This window comes from Caretta caretta, chromosome 15, assembly GCF_965140235.1.
Source record: "Caretta caretta isolate rCarCar2 chromosome 15, rCarCar1.hap1, whole genome shotgun sequence".
Classification (NCBI taxonomy): Eukaryota; Metazoa; Chordata; order Testudines; family Cheloniidae; genus Caretta; species Caretta caretta.
Genome location: NC_134220.1, coordinates 5,999,638 through 6,019,744, shown reverse-complemented (window position 1 = coordinate 6,019,744; position 20,107 = coordinate 5,999,638). Strand labels below are relative to the sequence as shown.

Sequence of the window (20,107 nt, the reverse complement as noted above, 5' to 3'; positions counted from 1 at the left end):
GCTAAAACAACCTAAACCAAATTTCAGTTGAATTAAGAGCCTCTACACAGGGTTTTGTACTGGTTTAATAGAATCACTAAATCACTTTTTAAAAAAATCACACCTTTATTTAAACCAGTGCAACTTGGGATATAGACAAGACTTTAATGACACAAAGCCTGGACATGCTCCCCTCACTTCATTTGGCTATATCAGATCAATATTTTGCCCCAGCTTCTCCAGCAGGGTTGCAGGCAACTCAGTGAAGAGAGGGTGTTTGCTGCAGAGAAACTGGAGCTGCATGATAGCTAGCAATCCTGGCCGGTGCAGAAAGCAAACTCAGAAACACTAGGTGAGCAGATCTGGTTAATCCTGTTGTCCTGCTTTTGTCTTTGCCTTAGAACTGGAGACATGTCTTGGTTAACTGGAAAAGGCTCTTAACATGGGAAGGAACTGATTTCTGCTGAGGCTGCACTTGCCAGAGAGGAGACTGGGATGACCAGGAGGCTCCGCTGCTAAATGCAAATCTAGTCAGCTGAGTCATTGCCTCCCTCAGACGTTGAAGCATCTTTCACTGAACATTTATGTTCCCACCAATGCCCTCTGTACACACAGCCGGTGGTTCTGAAGCACCAGTGGCAGCCCGCATGCTTGGGCTCTGCAGAGTTTAAAAATCCTATGGAAACGCAAGGAGAACACAGGATCCCTGAGAAAGCGCTGACCTGCATGGGCCTTCAGAGTCTGAAGCAAACATATGCTCTAGCACCGACAGCTGCATCTCTCCATGAACCCTGCTGGGGCATGGGGAGAGTAGAATGGAGCTTACCTTCACTTTCTTCTGGTAGGGAGGGACCGCCTGCAAAAACAGGGCAAACTAGTCATCCTGGGCAGCATGTCAAAGTTACCCACCCTGGGACACATCTGCTCCCCCTACAAACAATGCCACAGCCTTTCACTGCACCCCATGCTCCCGAATTCACCCATAATATGCACCCAACTAGCCTACCCCTCACCCACACTCCACACACATCCAAGCATGACCTCACCAACACCCTGCATCGCTCTCCAACCTGCACCAACACCCCCTCCCTGCCACACTCTCCCAGACACCCTCACACAACTGCTTGCCCCCCTGCATCCTCCTCAGCCAGGTTCGCTTTCACAGTGTCATCCTCACCCACACAGTTTCAACCACATCCACGTGCTCCCATTCAGATCCTTACCTGCACAGTCCGAGTCATAGAGCTTCACCTTTGTCCACGCCCTCAGCTGTAAGCACGGAGCTCCTGAGGTACACAGCTCACAGGAGCAAGCCTCCCAGCCCAGGTCGACAGACTCCCCGGCTTGCGGGGCTAGCGCACTGAAAACAGCTGTGTAGACAGTGCTTCACCGCTGCAGCTGGGACTGAAACTTGGGCTCCCCGATCTCCAGTCCAAGCAATGTCGACACAGCTGTTTTTGGAGCATGAGCCCAGCAGGTATCCTTGGAATGTATAGTCTGACTCCTGTGTTAATTGCAGTCAGTTGCTAGGTGTTGAAGTTAAACTCCCTGTTCTGTAAAGACCTGGGTCTCCCTTTTTCAGTTCTTAAACACCTGGGCTAGGTTCAGTCTTTACCAGTTCCCCAGGGACCAGTTTTGACCTCACTTACACTGGAATGATGCTGGTGCAACTCCAATGGAGTTACTCCTGATTTACATCAATGTAAGTGGGTCCAGAACAAGCCCTGTGATCTCCAGAAGATCTCCGGTATAATTGCCAATGGTTCTGATACCATTTCAGCTTATTCTTTTAGCATCCCAGGGTGAATGTTCAGAGCATCCTGTTTTGAATACAGATCTAGTCATCCTGGTCCCTTTAACTTGCTTCTGCCTGATCCAGCCTCATGAACACTCCCTTCTTCTTTAATTGTTTTGCATAAGTCATCCTGCTGCTGTCATCCTACCTACTGGAAAGTGGGGCAAAGTAGCTACTGAATGAGATTTCTGACTGTGCCTTGTCATCTATTATTTATTCTGCTTGTCATTCAGTGGCAGCGCTAAACCTACCTTCTCAGTGTCTTGCTTTATTATCCCCCTTTTAGGAACAAAGGCATTGCCACATCACTTCAGAATGCCCACGTAGTCTCGCATTCTGTCTCGGTCAGTACCCACTGCCCAGAGGCTTCAGAGAAAATTGCTGGAATCCTATAACGGACAGTTTTGAAATAACCTGCCCCTGAGGAAAATTTCCTCCCAAATCCTATCAATCCATCATACTTTATGCCCTGAAGCAGGAGAGTTTATATCTTACATATTATTTATCCTGTTTGATGTAACCAGTGTTATTCTCATTATCCTTAAGTGTCAAGTCCATTCTGGAATCCTGATAAATCCTTGGACTCAATGATATTTTGTGGCAGAGAGTTCTCTAGTGAACTGTGTTGTTGTCACAGGGTACACTCCCTGCTAGTGGCACCTCCTAGCTGTCCTGGGGATTAGCTCTGGCCAGGCATAGTGCCCTCCTCTGGGGGTGCCTCTGCTGTTGTCCTCTTGCCCAGCAGACCCTTCTTGCTCCAGGGTCTGCAGCGTCCTCTTCCTCTTTGGATTCACTAACTTCTCCTCCTGATTTCTACCTCATAGCTAATTATTCTGTGTTCCCCAAGTTACAAACTACCTCTCTCAGCTTGTCAATAACTAATTATCCTTTATCCTGCTTGGGTTTTCCAACTTCCCACTGTCTGCCTCTTCCATGTGTTTTCTGGTCTCCTCGGCTCACTGGCTTGGCCTTGTTCAAAGGGCTATTGGGAATAAAAATAAAGAAGCAAAGCACCCCTTGCCCCTGCTTCCATTAGCTGTACTCACCAGCCCCTTCCCACCTTTGTCCCACACACATTGATACTCATTTCTTCTCACACCAAACTGGTCCACCAGGCCACAGGAAGTGTATGTGGATGCTCAACTCCTTGGGGCAGGAACTGTGGCCAGCATTAGATCTCTGAAGGGGGAGATTTTCAACAAGAAAGCAGGGACCTGCCCATTTACAAGTGAAAGGTCCCATCTGTGCCTTTGAAAAAAAAATCTCACTTAGGTGCCAAACCGTAGGCATCAACATTTGAAAATGTTGCCATTTGTTCTTCTTTGCTATCAAAGATGGACAACCATTTTTTAAATAAAAGGTTTTCTATTGAAAAAATAGCCTCTTTCCCCATGTGAAATATGTCACAAACATTGTCATTATTGAAATTGTTCATTTTCGCTGGAATTTTGGGAGAAATTTTTAACTGACATTTTTTAATCAAAATTTTTTGTTTATCGAAAAGTCAGGTTCTGGCAAAACATAAGGGCAATATTGGTTTTGATAAAAATTTAGATAGAACTTTGATTTGAAACGATGCACAAAATTCCTGAAAACTGGAAAAGGTTTCATTTCAAACCAAAATAAATTTGTTGTGAAATTGTGTTTTTTCCTTTTTTGACCAGATCCGTTTGCTGTTCAAAGAATAGTGTTCTGCTAGTGGGCGATATATAGCATCCTCATCATCATCACTGTGCAAAACAGAGCTGCCAAAACCTACCCTGAGGAAGAAGCAATTGTGTATGGCATGGAAAGAGAATCCAAGCTTAACACGCAGTGATGTGCATGGACTTTGACAATCTTATTTATTGTGAATGCCATCAGCGCTTTGCAATGCATAATGAACAGATCTCTGAGCTGATTCTCCTGCAGTTACATACACACAGCTGCCATTGGATTTAACAGGAACTTGGTGCCACACAATGTGAGAGAGTCAGGCCCAGGTCGACATTATATCCTGCCTGACTGTAATCAGTTATAGGGCATTCAAGTGGGGCACTCCCATGGTGCCTTTCTTTCCCTTCCTTTTCCTTTTGTTCCTTTCAGAATTTTTAAATTAGCAATAATTAGAATGATTATAATGAAGCCCCTCCTGAGAGGGTAATGAGTGACTGTGAACTGTAGGAGGAGTGTGAGGGGAGGAGCGGGCAGTGTGTGAGGATCTGTGTGAGAAGGGAGATGAGGAGACGTTGTCTTATCTATTGTTGTCATCATCTGTACTGACAAATGTTCTGATTATAGTTGGCTAATCTTCCTTTCCTCACTGTAGACACTTATCGGGAGAATCTGCATATTCATCTAGTGCTCTGCATGGATGAATATAAATATAACCTGAATAATAAAGTCCAAACTTCCAGCAGATTATTATTGTCATTTATTTGCCTACCATTAAGCTACCCCCAGATCCTCTACACTTCCATTTTCCTGCCAAGGAGCTTTTCTTACAAATGGGGAGTCATCAAAGAGTGGGGTCTGTCTAGTGGGGTCCTGTATGGATCAGTTTTCAGCCCAACGCTATTCAGTGTCTTTGTCAGTCATATGGAAGAAAACTTAAAATCACTACCGGCAAAGTCTGCAGATGGCACAAATATTGGGGTGTGTGGCAAATAATGAGTAGAACAGGTCCCTGATACAGGGAAATCTGTATTGCTCGATAAGCTGGATGCAAGCAAGCAATAGAAGCTGTAATGCAGCACAATGCAAGGTCATGCATCTAGGAATGCTGTCTGGCTGAGGGACTGTACCCTGGAAAGCAGTGGCTGAAAAGGAGAATACGTGCTCATTTCGGGTATGATATTGTGGCTAAGAAGGCTAATGCGAGCCATAGATGTATGAAGAGGGGAATATCAATGAGAAGTAGGGACATTATATGATCTTCGTGTAAGGCCCTGGTGAGACCACAGCCTGTATACAATGCCCAGTTATAGAAGGTTGCTGAAAAATTGGGGCGGGTCCAGAGAAGAACTACAAGAGTGACTTAGAGTCTGGAAAACAGATTAAAGGAGCTCAGTGTAATGGATGCAATGCCCTGGGTCTCAAATGCAGGCCTGCGCATCCCCAGACAGCTGTCGCATCCTGGCCACCACCCAATGTCTGCTGAAATGTGGGGGTCCCAGGAGCTAGCAGGACTATAGCCTCGTCCAAGGCACCACACATGGGAGCCCTGATTGGAGGATCACCCAGCTCCACCAGTTGGTCCAAGCAGGCTGTTTAAGCCAGAAAAAGGCACAGGAAGTTGAGCTACTAGGTGATTTCCTGCTTCTGCATTGGACCCTGCTCGTGCCTGCATTCTGCACCTAACCCTGTTCCTGATTCCTGCTCTGCTCCTGGCTCCTGCCTCACTCCTGCCTTCACTCCCCATTCCCACCGTGCCCCTGATCCTTGCCTCTCCTCCAGCTCCTGGCCTTACAGCTCACTGGTGACCATCGGTTACCAATCCTGGCTATGACCTCTAACTCCAGCTCTCGGTTTGACCCTTGGCTTTGACATTTGGTATCTGATCCCAGCTCCAGCCCTCAGCTTTGGTTCTGTCTCAACCCCTGGCTCTGGTCATTGGCAGTTAAATCTGTCAATGCTGTCCCTCAGTGCTGTTCCCTGACCAGGACTCCTGCTCTGACCACTAGGCAAGACTGCTTACCTTCTGGTTCCCTAACCCTTAGTGTATTGAAGAGAAGGCTAAGAGGTGACTTGATCACTGTCTGTAATTTCGTACACAAGGAGAACAATACTGTTTTAGTCCAGCAAAGAGTTAACAAAATTCAACTGCTAGAGGTTGAAGTCAGGAAAATTCAATTTGGAAATAAACGTGGCAAAGTTTTAATAATGAGTGTGTCACAGGCCAGGGCAACTGCACCTGTATTCCCCCTGTCTGGTCCCGCAAGGGCACCTGCTCTAAGCTCCCAGCTCTTCAGTCATCACTTCTTTTCAGTAGAGACCCATGTGTCTCTCCCTCATGATTGCGGTTTTTCCCAGACTGCATGGTTCCCTGCCTGCACTGTGATATTCCCAGCAAGCCAGATTGCCTAAATAGACCAGTGTCTGTGCTTTGTTTGCTCTTAGAGGGCTGTAAGTAGTGTAATTGCCACCAGTTACAAGTTACCACACAGCTCTTTTTTAAGCAAGCATATTTATTAAGGTGAAAACATTACAAAGAAAACATAATAAAGCAATAAAGGAACATACCCTCATGCTAATAAGCTTACCAGAGATCACCCTGTGATGGGGTGTACATATCCTGAACTGGTTCAGAAGGGATTAACCACACTCTGTGGCTGGAGGCAGCCATGCCCCTGCTGTGCATGCTCTAGCTGGAACCAGAGTATAAAAGGGAGTAGCTCAGGTCAGTCTAGGCTGGCCATTAGTGAGAACAGATGTGTGTTGCAGGTCCTTTGAGAGAGACTGCCAGAGCTCCAGAAGCCAACCTGGCTGAGGCTCCAGTGAAGCACTGTCTCTGCCAACACCGGAGAGACAGCAGAGGGCATGAGACTACCAGCCTTGGAAGGAAGGAGAGGAAGCGACCTAAGGATCAGGACTAAGGTACCAAGTGACGAGACTGATTGTAGACGCGCTGGTGGAGCGTGGTGGGCCTGGGTCCCCCTGCCCTGCCAGTGGGGCAGCTGACACCTAGAGGGGTGAACTGCACAGCAGAAGGATTGTCCTACTGACCATAGCTGCTCGGGCCACGCTGCCCTGCACCGAGGGGCAGCTGCATGGCCTCAGGCCCTGGTCCACTAAATCTCTACTTTGATCCTCCCACAACCTGATGCCCTTTGATCCGGTGTACCTGACCCATGACACTCCCCCATAACTCCAACCTAGTAGGTGTCAGTCCTTCAAAACCCACAATGGGTTTTGCCTATGGTTACAAGTTCACAACTATCTCTGATTCTGAACCAGAACCAACATGAACAGGTATCTCTTTCCTTGATGCAGCTTGTGGCTTTGATTTTGGCCTCATGAAACAGGTGATCAGTTAACAGGGGCTCACTCTTCACAAGGTAGCTTCTAAAGGCTGGGATTTTGCGTAACAGTGTGGAGTGGGGATTGGCATTCACCTCCCCATGGAGATTTCCCCAAGCAAACCTCTTGACTTTGTTTGCCCCAAAAGTCCATTCTTGTCTGGCATTTTGTTCAGTATAGTCCTTTGATCAGCCAGGCCTTACATCCCATCTTCCCCCCAGAGAGGTTACTTGCAAGCCTGAGGCACAATAATACCTAAACTTTGCATTTAGTGCATTGGACCTCAATTCAATAATGTTTTTTTCAAGAATATTGCAGGAAATTGCCATTTCTGTACAGAGTGTATTTTAACTGTTGGAACAGATTACCAGGGGACTTGGTGGATTCTCCATCACCTGAATCTTTAAATGAATGTTGGAGGGTTTTTTTTTTCCTCAAAAAGGTCTGCTCTAGCTCAACCATGATGTACTGGGGGTGATGCAGGAATCACTGAGTGAAATTCTCTGGCCCTGTGATGTACAGGAGGTCAGACTGCATGATCAGAACGCTCCCTTCTGGCTTTAAAACCTAGTAATCTAAAAATAACAAGGACATTTTAATAAAACATTGGATAAAGAGTTTTTGGAAAGCCTGATTTAGTAACCGCCAGAGTTACTTTAAAAGAGCAGGGATTTTCCTTTCCAGCATTGCAGGAAGACAGTGTCTTCAGAACTGAGCTAATATAAATCCCTATCCTGCAGCTAGATTCCCTCTTTGAAGTTGGACCAGAACAGCTTGCTGTATTTGGTTTCAAATCACCTCTGATAGCATCTCCCCTGAGTCTGAGTCCCAGGTTAGGTTGCAGTGCGGGTAGGGCAACCCACCACACCTCTGTTTTCCTTTCACATGGTCCACTTATTATCTGACCTGTTCTGGGAGCGAACCAGGTTTATCATCTTGGTTATTTCACCTTCCATGTAACTGATGGCTCTTTGAGGTTGACAGAGTGTTAGAGCCAGATTTGTGAGATGTTTGGGCTCCTATAGACATAGGTGCCTGGTGGGATTTTAAAAAAAAATGTTTAAATCCCACTAGGTTCCTAAATACCTTACAAATCTGGCCCTAAATGACAAGACCAAGACCACACAGGGCATCTGTGGCAGAGCAGGGAACTGATTCTACATCTCCCAAGTCAGCTTCCTAGCCACTGGGCTGTCCTTCCTACCCTTTAGTAAGCTTTGCAGCTGGCTCATAGGAGTAGCTCTCTGCACTTCACAAACCTTATAACTGAGCACGGCCTCACACATCTACCCTAGGAGGGAAACCATGAAGAACAGGGTCCCATTGCACTAGACACTGTACAGACCTACAGTGATAGACAGTCCCTTCACTGCGGAGCTTACTAGGGTTAGATGCACAAAGGTATGTAGGCATTGCAACACCTAACATCTAAGCACCCTACTGTCCAGTGGGATTCACAGCCTGAATTAGGCAGCCAAGCTCCCAACGTATTGTATGGGGAGAGTTAGGTGCTGAAAGGGATTCTAAGGGTACCGTCTACACTGGTGCTGGAGCTATAGTTCCCAGCTCACTGACACGTACCCACGCTAGCTCTGATTGAGCTAGTACACTAAAAACAACAGTGTGGCTGTGGCATTAGGAGTGGCTATCTGCACAGAGTACGTCCCTAGAGTCTTATTCAGGACAGACAGGTCATGGCACAAAGTTTGTAGATCTGTAAATAATTAAGACTCAAGACAGACTGACATAGACATCTGTGAGCAGTTTCTGTGTATAGAACTATTTCTTTAATGCTTCTAGTTCCATATTAGATGAGATTTGTTCTTACTGTAATAAATAAGATGTTATTTTCACTAGCTCTCAGGCTAAGTCTGATATGTGCTACTAAGTTATTTAGGGTATGTCTACACTACGGAATAAGGTCGAATTTATAGAAGTCGGTTTTTTAGAAATCGGTTTTATAAATTCGAGTGTGTGTGTCCCCACAGTAAATGCTCTAAGTGCATTAAGTGCATTAACTCGGCGGAGCGCTTCCACAGTACCGAGGCAAGCGTCGACTTCCGGAGCGTTGCACTGTGGGTAGCTATCCCACAGTTCCCGCAGTCTCCGCTGCCCATTGGAATTCTGGGTTGAGATCCCAATGCCTGATGGGGCTAAAACATTGTCGCGGGTGGTTCTGGGTACATATCGTCAGCCTCCCGTTCCCTCCCTCCCCCCGTGAAAGCAAGGGCAGACAATCATTTCGCGCCTTTTTTCCTGAGTTACCTGTGCAGACGCCATACCATGGCAAGCATGGAGCCCGCTCAGGTAACCGTCACCCTATGTCTCCTGGGTGCTGGCAGACGCGGTACGGCTTTGCTGCACAGTAGCAGCAACCCCTTGCCTTCTGGCAGCAGACGGTGCAATACGACTGGTAGTCGTCCTCATCGTGTCCGAGGTGCTCCTGGCCGCGTCGGCTGGGAGCGCCTGGGCAGACATGGGCGCAGGGACTAAATTTGGAGTGACTTGACCAGGTCATTCTCTTTAGTCCTGCAGTCAGTCCTATTGAACCATCTTATGGTGAGCAGGCAGGCGATACGGACTGCTAGCAGTCGTACTGTACCATCTTCTGCCAGGCAGGCAAGAGATGAGGATTGCTAGCAGTCGTATTGCACCATCTTCTGCCAGGCAGGCAAGAGATGGGGATGGCTAGCAGGCGTACTGTACCATCTTCTGCCAAGCAGCCATGAGATGTGGATGGCATGCAGTCCTTCTGCACCGTCTGCTGCCAGCCAAAGATGTAAAAGATAGATGGAGTGGGTCAAAACAAGAAATAGACCAGATTTGTTTTGTACTCATTTGCCTCCTCCCCTGTCTAGGGGACTCATTCCTCTAGGTCACACTGCAGTCACTCACAGAGAAGGTGCAGCGAGGTAAATCTAGCCATGTATCAATCAGAGGCCAGGCTAACCTCCTTGTTCCAATAACAACGATAACTTAGGTGCACCATTTCTTATTGGAACCCTCCGTGCAGTCCTGCCTGAAATACTCCTTGATGTACAGGCACCCCCTTTGTTGATTTTAGCTCCCTGAAGCCAACCCTGTAAGCCGTGTCGTCAGTCGCCCCTCCCTCCGTCAGAGCAACGGCAGACAATCGTTCCGCGCCTTTTTTCTGTGCGGACGCCATACCACGGCAAGCATGGAGCCCGCTCAGCTCACTTTGGCAATTAGGAGCACATTAACCACCACACGCATTATTCAGCAGTATATGCAGCACCAGAACCTGGCAACGCGATACCGGGCGAGGAGGCGACGTCAGCGCGGTCCCGTGAGTGATCAGGACATGGACACAGATTTCTCTGAAAGCATGGGCCCTGCCAATGCATGCATCATGGTGCTAATGGGGCAGGTTCATGCTGTGGAACGCCGATTCTGGGCTCGGGAAACAAGCACAGACTGGTGGGACCGCATAGTGTTGCAGGTCTGGGACGATTCCCAGTGGCTACGAAACTTTCGCATGCGTAAGGGCACTTTCATGGAACTTTGTGACTTGCTTTCCCCTGTCCTGAAGCGCATGAATACCAAGATGAGAGCAGCCCTCACAGTTGAGAAGCGAGTGGCGATAGCCCTGTGGAAGCTTGCAACGCCAGACAGCTACCGGTCAGTTGGGAATCAATTTGGAGTGGGCAAATCTACTGTGGGGGCTGCTGTGATGCAAGTAGCCCACGCAATCAAAGATCTGCTGATATCAAGGGTAGTGACCCTGGGAAATGTGCAGGTCATAGTGGATGGCTTTGCTGCAATGGGATTCCCTAACTGTGGTGGGGCTATAGATGGAACCCATATCCCTATCTTGGCACCGGAGCACCAAGCCGCCGAGTACATAAACCGCAAGGGGTACTTTTCGATAGTGCTGCAAGCTCTGGTGGATCACAAGGGACGTTTCACCAACATCAACGTGGGATGGCCGGGAAAGGTGCATGATGCTCGCATCTTCAGGAACTCTGGTCTGTTTCAAAAGCTGCAGGAAGGGACTTTATTCCCAGACCAGAAAATAACTGTTGGGGATGTTGAAATGCCTATATGTATCCTTGGGGACCCAGCCTACCCCTTAATGCCATGGCTCATGAAGCCGTACACAGGCAGCCTGGACAGTGGTCAGGAGCTGTTCAACTACAGGCTGAGCAAGTGCAGAATGGTGGTAGAATGTGCATTTGGACGTTTAAAGGCGCGCTGGCGCAGTTTATTGACTCGCTTAGACCTCAGCGAAACCAATATTCCCACTGTTATTACTGCTTGCTGTGTGCTCCACAATATCTGTGAGAGTAAGGGGGAGACGTTTATGGCGGGGTGGGAGGTTGAGGCAAATCGCCTGGCTGCTGGTTACGCGCAGCCAGACACCAGGGCGGTTAGAAGAGCACAGGAGGGCGCGGTACGCATCAGAGAAGCTTTGAAAAACAGTTTCATGACTGGCCAGGCTACGGTGTAAAAGTTCTGTTTGTTTCTCCTTGATGAACCCCCCCGCCCCTTGGTTCACTCTACTTCCCTGTAAGCTAACCACCCTCCCCTCCTCCCTTTAATCATTGCTTGCAGAGCCAATAAAGTCATTGCTGCTTCACAGTCATGCATTCGTTATTCATTCATCACACAAATAGGGGGATGACTACCAAGGTATCCCAGGAGGGGTGGTGGAGGAGGGAAGGAAAATGCCACACAGCACTTTAAGCACAGCACTTTAAAAGTTTACAACTTTAAAATTTATTGAATGACAGCCTTCTTTTTTTTGGGCAATCCTCTGTGGGGGAGTGGCTGGTTGGCCGGAGGCCTCCCCACCGTGTTCTTGGGCGTCTGGGTGTGGAGGCTATGGAACTTGGGGAGGAGGGCGGTTGGTTACAGAGGGGCTGCAGTGGCAGTCTGTGCTCCAGCTGCCTTTGCTGCAGCTCAACCATACACTGGAGCATACTGGTTTGGTCCTGCAGCAGCCTCAGCATTGAATCCTGCCTCCTCTCATCACGCTGCCGCCACCTTTGAGCTTCAGCCCTGTCTTCAGCCCGCCACTTACTCTCTTCAGCCCGCCACTTACTCTCTTCAGCCCTCCACCTCTCCTCCCGGTCATTTTGTGCTTTCCTGCACTCTGACATTATTTGCCTCCACGCATTCGTCTGTGCTCTGTCAGTGTGGGAGGACAGCATGAGCTCGGAGAACATTTCATCGCGAGTGCGTTTTTTTTTCTTTCTAAGCTTCACTAGCCTCTGGGAAGGAGAAGATCCTGTGATCATTGAAACACATGCAGCTGGTGGAGAAAAAAAAAGGGACAGCGGTATTTAAAAAGACACATTTTATAAAACAGTGGCTACACTCTTTCAGGGTAAACCTTGAAAGTTAACATTACATACATAGCACATGTGCTTTCGTTACAAGGTCGCATTTTGCCTCCTCCCACCGCGTGAACGGATTTTGGTTGAATGCCAGCAAACATACACTGCAATGCTTTGTTCTACAGTGATTCCCCAGTACGTGTTGCTGGCCTGGAGTGGTAAAGTGTCCTACCATGAAGGACGAAATAAGGCTGCCCTCCCCAGAAACCTTTTGCAAAGGCAGAACCGCAAATGCCAGGGCAAAGTAATCCTTTCACATGCTTGCTTTTAAACCATGTATAGCATTTTAAAAGGTACACTCACCAGAGGTCCCTTCTCCGCCTGCTGAGTCCAGGAGGCAGCCTTGGGTGGGTTCGGGGGGTACTGGCTCCAGGTCTAGGGTGAGAAACAGTTCCTGGCTGTCGGGAAAACCGGTTTCTCCGCTTGCTTGCTGTGAGCTATCTACAACCTCCTCCTCATCATCTTCTTCGTCCCCAAAACCTACTTCTGTATTGCCTCCATCTCCATTGAAGGAGTCAAACAACACGGCTGGGGTAGTGGTGGCTGAACCCCCTAAAATGGCATGCAGCTCATCATAGAAGCGGCATGTTTGGGGCTCTGACCCAGAGCGGCCGTTCGCCTCTCTGGTTTTCTGGTAGGCTTGCCTCAGCTCCTTCAGTTTCACGCGGCACTGCTTCGGGTCCCTGTTATGGCCTCTGTCCTTCATGCCCTGGGAGATTTTCAGAAAGGTTTTGGCATTTCGAAAACTGGAACGGAGTTCTGATAGCACGGATTCCTCTCCCCAAACAGCGATCAGATCCCGTACCTCCCGTTCAGTCCATGCTGGAGCTCTTTTGCGATTCTGGGACTCCATCATGGTCACCTCTGCTGATGAGCTCTGCATGGTCACCTGCAGCTTGCCACGCTGGCCAAACAGGAAATGAGATTCAAAAGTTCGCGGTTCTTTTCCTGTCTACCTGGCCAGTGCATCTGAGTTGAGAGCGCTGTCCAGAGCGGTCAGAATGGAGCACTCTGGGATAGCTCCCGGAGGCCAATACCATCGAATTGTGTCCACAGTACCCCAAATTCGAGCCGGCAAGGTCGATTTAAGCGCTAATCCACTTGTCAGGGGTGGAGTAAGGAAATCGATTTTAAGAGCCCTTTAAGTCGAAATAAAGGGCTTCATTGTGTGGACGGGTGCAGGTTTAAATCGATTTAACGCTGCTAAATTCGATCTAAAGTCCTAGTGTAGACCAGGGCTTAGACACCTGACTGCTGCTTCTCAAAGTGATGCCACATAATAATTACCACCTGCTAGAGTGCATCTCTGGGATTCCAGTTCCTGGGGAGAAAACGCTAAAACCCTGAAGTGTAAGCCTACAAGAGACAAGGATCAGAGTAGCAGCCATGTTAGTCTGTATCTGCAAAAAGAAAAGCAGGACTTGTGGCATCTTAGAGACTAACACATTTATTTGAGCATAAGCTTTCGTGAGCTACAGCTCACTTCATTGGATGCACGAAAGCTGATGCTCAAATAAATGTGTTAGTCACTAAGGTGCCACAAGTCCTGCTTTTCTTTTTGAAGAGACAAGGAGTGAATACTGGAATGGTGGCAGCAGTGGTACCAAATAAAGAGTCACCAGGTCTGTCTATATATGTGACATCTGTTCATCTGGGGGCTGGATGGGAGGAACGGGTTGTCACACTGATGATACTGTGAACAAAATGAGCCCTTGACCTTACTTGTAGCTGTTTCCATCACTTCACTCTGACCCTACAGACATTCTAGACTTCAGAGTGATATTTGGCATTATTGTGTGTGGTTGTGTTGATGTTTGTGTGTGTGTGAGAGGGGTTGTGCTGGGAGATTTCTTTGTGTTGATTTGTGTGGGCGGCAGTTGGGCACACAGGTGTGGCAGTTGAGCCACGTAATCTATAAACTGTGCAGTCACCCTCAGGGCCGGCTCTAGGCTTTTTGCCACCCCAAGCAAAAAAAATTTTGGCCGCCCCCACTTTTTTTTTCGTGCCCACCCCCAACCCCTTCCCCAAATCCTCGGCCCCGCCTCCTCCACGGATGTGCCGCATTTGCCCCCCCAATTGCTTCCTGTGGCTCCCCCGCCCTAGCTCCGCCTGCTCTCGTGAACACGCCGCCACTCCGCTTCTTCCCCTTCCCCCGGCAAGGGAGAGGCAGCACGTTCAGGGGAGCAGGCGGAGCGGGGGGAGTGCAGGAAGTAATGGGGGCGGCAGAGGAACCGCTCCCCACCCCAGCTCACCTCTACTCCACCCCCACCGCCTCCCCCAAGCATGCCGCCACTCGGCTTCTCCTCCCTCCCTCCCAGGGTTAACAGCTGTTCTGCGCGCAGCAAGCCTGGGAGGGAGGGACGGGGGAGAAGCGGAGTGGTGGCGGTGCGCTCAGGGGAGCGTGCGGAAGCGAGCTGGGGCGGCGAGGGCACATTTCTAGGGGCGGCCTGGCTGGCACCAGAATGCGGCCCCTCGAAATTTGCCCCCCAAGCACCTGCTTGTTTTGCTGGTGCCTAGAGCCAGCCCTGGTCGCCCTCATACAACCAATGAAATTGTTGCATGCAAATTAGCTGTAGAGTAATGATGGTGATTGGCTGCATTCTCTGATACCACAATGGTGGAGGACTCTTGTCCTAGCACAGGTACATGCCTTACTGTAGCTGTACTCCACGGGGGTGTAATGCGTAAAGTCAAATGGCTGAGAACTTAAAAATTGGAACCTAGCAGACTGCAAAACCCAGTGATATCTGAACCTGCTGATACTGTCGTGAGCTGAGTTAAACCTTGTTATGGGTTGCCTCCTTCAGACTGACGTGTAAACACACCCTTCACTTGAGAGAGTTGTAAGAGACAGTTCAGGGGCCACATCTGAAACAAGTCAAATAGAATCAGCCCAGAAACTACCACCAATGTGGGCTAAGGTGAGAGTGTGTGCACGTGTGTGTGCGCACGCAGAAACTCGGAACAGACAAGGGGCTAGAGGAGAGGAGGAAGTGGCAAAAAGCAAGAAAGCCGAGTATTCCTGGTAAAAGCTAGAGAGAGCTTTTTTCTTGTCAACTGTCTAAATGGGCCATCTTGATTATCACTACAAACGTTTTTTTTCTCCTGCTGATAATAGCTCATCTTAATTAATTAGCCGCTTACAGTTTGTATGGCAACTTCCACCTTCTCTATATGTGTATATATATATTTTCTTACTATATGTTCCATTCTATGCATCCGATAAAGTGGGCTGTAGCCCATGAAAGCTTATGCTCTAATAAATTTGTTAGTCTCTACGGTGCCACAAGTACTCCTGTTCTTTTTGGTGTGTTGCTAAAGATGCTTGGGGCTGTAAGGAACCGTTCATTTTGTCCTGTGCTCAGAGAAGAAGGACTTTGTATGTTCCTTGTAAGTAAACACGACTGCATCAAAGACAATATTCTGCTTCCACCTGGAACGTCCCTAAAGCCCCAACATTTGACCAGCCACTCAAATCTAAAACAGGCAACAATATTATGAATGAGAAGAGCTCTCACTCTTGTAGCTGTTTCTATCACTTCAGACTGACTCAACAGACATTTTGGGCTTCGGAGTGACAATTCTGTAGTCTAGTATATGGATACTGTAAAAGCAGCAAAGAGTCCTGTGGCACCTTATAGACTAACAGACGTATTGGAGCATAAACTTTTGTGGGTGAATACCCACTTCGTCCGATGCATGTAGTGGAAATTTCCAGAGGCAGGTATAAATATACAAGCAAGAATCAGGCTAGGGATAACGAGGTTAGTTCAGTCAGGTAGGATGAGGCCCTCTTCTATTAGTTGAGGTGTGAACACCAAGGGAGGAGAAACTGCTTTTGTAGTTGGCAAGCCAGTCACAGTCTTTGTTTAATCCTAAATTGATGGTGTCAAATTTGCAAATGAACTGAAGCTCAGCAGTTTCTCTTTGAAGTCTGGTCCTGAAGTTTTTTTGCTGCAGGATGGCTACCTTTAAATCTGCTCTTGTGTGTCCAGGGAGGTTGAAGTGTCCTTCTACAGGTTTTTGTATATTGCCATTCCTAATATCTGATTTGTGTCCATTTATCCTTTTATGTAGGGACTGTCTAGTTTGGCCAATGTACAGAGCAGAGGGGCATTGCTGGCACGTGATGGCGTACATTACATTGGTGGACGTGTAGGTGAATGAACCGGTGATGGTGTGGCTGATCTGGTTAGGACTTGTGATGGTGTCGCTGGTGTAGATATGTGGGCAGCGTTGGCATTGAGGTTTGTTGCATGGATTGGTTCCTGAGTTAGAGTTACTATGGTGCAGTGTGTCGTTGCTAGTGAGAATATACCTAAGGTTGGCGGGTTGTCTGTAGGCGAGGACTGCCCTGCCTCCCAAGACCTGTGAAAGTGGGGGATCATTGTCCAGGATGGGTTGTAGATCACTGATGCATTGGAGAGGTTTGAGCTGAGGACTGTATGTGATGGCCAGTGGAGTTCTGTTGGTTTCTTTCTTGGGCTTGTCTTGCAGCAGGAGGCTTCTGGGTACACATCTGGCTCTGTTGATCTGTTTCCTTATTTCCTCGTGTGGGTATTGTAGTTTTGAGAATGCTTGGTGAAGATCTTATAGGTGTTGGTCTCTGTCTGAGGGGTTGGAGCAAATGCGGTTGTACCTCAGCGCTTGGCTGTAGACAATGGATTGTGTGGTGTGTCCGGGATGGAAGCTGGAGGCATGAATGTAGGCATAGCGGTCGGTGGGTTTTCAGTATGGGTGTGTCAAGGTTCCTCCCCCACTCTGAACTCTAGGGTACAGATGTGGGGACCTGCATGAAAACCTCCTAAGCTTACTTTTACCAGCTTAGGTTAAAACTTCCCCAAGGTACAAATTAATTTTATCCTTTGTCCTTGGAATAACCACTGCCACCACCAAACTCTAACTGGGTTTACTGGGAAACGCAGTTTGGACATGTCTTTCCCCCCAAAATCCTCCCAACCCTTGCACCCCACTTCCTGGGAAAGGTTTGGTAAAAATCCTCACCAATTTGCATAGGTGACCACAGACCCAAACCCTTGGATCTGAGAACAATGAAAAAGCATTCAGTTTTCTTACAAGAAGACTTTTAATAGAAATAGAAGTAAATAGGAGTAAAGGAATCACCCCTGTAAAATCAGGATGGTAGGTACCTTACAGGGTAATTAGATTCAAAACATAGAGAATCCCTCTAGGCAAAACCTTAAGTTACAAAAAAAACACACAGACAGAAATAGTCATTCTACTCAGCATAATTCTTTTCTCAGTCATTTAAAGAAATCATAATCTAACGCATACCTAGCTAGATTACTTACTAAAAGTTCTAAGACTCCATTCCTGTTCTATCCCCGGCAAAGCAGCATACCAACAGACACAGACCCTTTGTTTCTCTCCCTCCTCCCAGCCTTTGAAAGTATCTTGTCTCCTCATTGGTCATTTTGGTCAGGTGCCAGCGAGGTTACCTTTAGCTTCTTAACCCTTTACAGGTGAGAGGATTTTTCCTCTGGCCAGGAGGGATTTTAAAGGGGTTTACCCTTCCCTTTACATTTATGACAGGGTGGTGTTAACGTGACCATCACTTATTTGCACTGTGGTATCTAGGAAGTGGACCTCCCGTGTAGCTTGGTCCAGGCTGAAGTTGATGGTGGGGTGGAAGCTATTGAAATAGATACTGCAGACCTCATGTTTGTGCCAGCAGATGGCACTCTTTAGACTTACAGTACTAACTACATGCGCATACAGAGAGACACATAAAATGCTGCTTTCTTCAGAGTAGCAGCCGTGTTAGTCTGTATTCGCAATAAGAAAAGGAGTACTAGTGGCACCTTAGAGACTAACAAATTTATTTGAGCATAAGCGTTCGTGAGCTACAGCTCACTTCATCGGATGCATTCAGTGGAAAATAAAAGTGGGGATATTTATATACACACAGAACGTGAAACAATGGGTGTTACCATACACACTGTAAGGAGAGTGATCACTTAAGATGAGATAATACCAGCAGGAGAGTGGGGGCGGGGCGAAGAAAACCTTTTGTAGTGATAATCAAGGTGGGCCATTTCCAGCAGTTGACAAGAACGTCTGAGGAACAGTGAGGGTGGGGAAATAGTTTTACTTTGTGTAATGACCCATCCACTCCCAGTGTCTATTCAAGCCGAAGTTAATTGTATCCAGTTTACAAATTAATTCCGATTCAGCAATCTCTCGTTGGAGTCTGTTTTTTGAAGTCTTTTTGTTGAAGAATTGTCACTTTTAGGTCTCTAATCGAGTGACCAGAGAAATTAAAGTGTTCTCCGAATGGTTTTTGAATGTTATAATTCTTGACATCTAATTTGTGTCCATTTATTCTTTTATGTAGAGACTGTCCAGTTTGACCAATGTACATGGCAGAGGGGCATTGCTGGCACATGATGGCATATATCACTTTGGTAGATGTGCAGGTGAACGAGCCTCTGATAGTGTGGCTGATGTGATTAGGCCCTATGATGGTGTCCCCTGAATAGATATGTGAGCACAGTTGGCAAGGGGCTTTGTTGCAAGGATAGGTTCCTGGGTTAGTGGTTCTGTTGTGAGGTATGTGGCTACTGGTGAGTATTTGCTTCAGGTTGGGGGCTGTCTGTAAGCAAGGACTGGCCTGTCTCCCAAGATCTGTGAGAGTAATGGGTCGTCCTTCAGGATAGATTGTAGATCCTTGATGATGCATTGGAGAGATTTTAGTTGGGGGCTGAAGGTGATGGCTAGTGGCGTTCTGTTATTTTCTTTGTTGGGCCTGTCCTGTAGTAGGTGACTTCTGGGTACTCTTCTGGCTCTGTCAATCTGTTTCTTCACTTCAGCAGGTGGGTATTGTAGTTGTAAGAATGCTTGATAGAGAACTTGTAGGTGTTTGTCTCTGTCTGAGTGGTTGGAGCAAATGCGGTTGTATCGTAGAGCTTGGCTGTAGACAATGGATCGTGTGGTGTGGTCTGGGTGAAAGCTGGAGGCATGTAGGTAGGAATAGCGGTCAGTAGGTTTCCGGTATAGGGTGGTGTTTATGTGACCATCGCTTATTAGCACCATAGTGTCCAGGAAGTGGATCTCTTGTGTGGACTGTTCCAGGCTGAGATTGTTGGTGGGATGGAAATTGTTGAAATCATGGTGGAATTCCTCAAGGGCTTCTTTGCCATGAGTCCAGATGATGAAGACGTCATCAGTGTAGCCCAAGTAGAGTAGGGGCATTAGGGACGAGAGCTGAGGAAGCGTTGTTCTAAGTCAGCCATAAAAATGTAGGCATACTGTCGGGCCATGCGGGTACCCATAGCAGTGCCGCTGATTTGAAGGTATACATTGTCCCCAAATGTGAAATAGTTATGGGTGAGGACAAAGTCACAAAGTTCAGCCACCAGGTTTGCCGTGATGTTATCGGGGATAGTGTTCCTGATGGCTTGTAGTCCATCTTTGTGTGGAATGTTATTTACAACTATTCTAGCACCTCTCTTCCTACAAGGCAACTGACTTCAATGGACAGTAGAATCTTTGAGATGATCAAACAACCTAACAACTCTTCATATGGCTGTGGTTTTATTTTGTTCCCCTTCATGCTATTGCTCTCTGCCATCTGGAAGCCGGTCTTCTGTCTTCACCTCCGTCACTTTCCCGTGGTCATTGCTGGTTTGAGCGGCACACCTGATATCTGCAGCTGAGTGGCTTGGCCCTCATCCCTTGAGACCAGTTGTTCACTGGTTGCTCTGAGGAAATGAGGGTTGTGGTGATAGCATTGTACTTCATCATGTAGGACCCTGGTGCTATTCCCTGCACCCACTGCTTCCATCACTAGGGCATGGCTGTACCCTGGCGTGGTCCTAGATGGAGTTCAGGGTCCATCCTGGTGCCTCTCTCTTCATAATATTTGACTTGCTGCCACCACTGTTTAATTTGTTCCATCCCATTTTCCACTACTGCTGGCTCCTGTGGCCTAGGAGGAGAAGGACTCACTGCCCATGGG

At 47.7% G+C, this 20,107-nt stretch overlaps 2 protein-coding genes across 5 annotated transcripts in view; one reads left to right on the top strand and one right to left on the bottom strand.

Annotated features, from left to right (window-relative positions):
- Positions 1–4,174, top strand: part of AIFM3 (AIF family member 3) — a 115,077-nt gene extending 110,903 nt beyond the window's left edge. For 2 of the 4 annotated variants that reach the window (XM_048821637.2, XM_048821635.2), the window contains one exon: positions 381–4,174. In XM_048821637.2, coding sequence (XP_048677594.1) covers positions 381–420 — 40 coding nt within the window. In that variant the 3' untranslated portion in view covers positions 421–4,174. The remainder of the gene's footprint in view (positions 1–380) is intronic. The other 2 variants (XR_007352864.2, XM_048821634.2) reach the window with 2 other exon arrangements.
- A 7,328-nt stretch (positions 4,175–11,502) lies between these two features.
- Positions 11,503–12,985, bottom strand: LOC142069363 (uncharacterized). Its single transcript, XM_075120185.1, has 2 exons — positions 12,433–12,985; positions 11,503–12,044 (listed from the first exon to the last, which is right to left on the bottom strand). The coding sequence occupies exons 1-2, from the start codon at positions 12,983–12,985 to the stop codon at positions 11,503–11,505; spliced, it is 1,095 nt and encodes a 364-aa protein (XP_074976286.1).
- Positions 12,986–20,107: the final 7,122 nt, after the last annotated feature.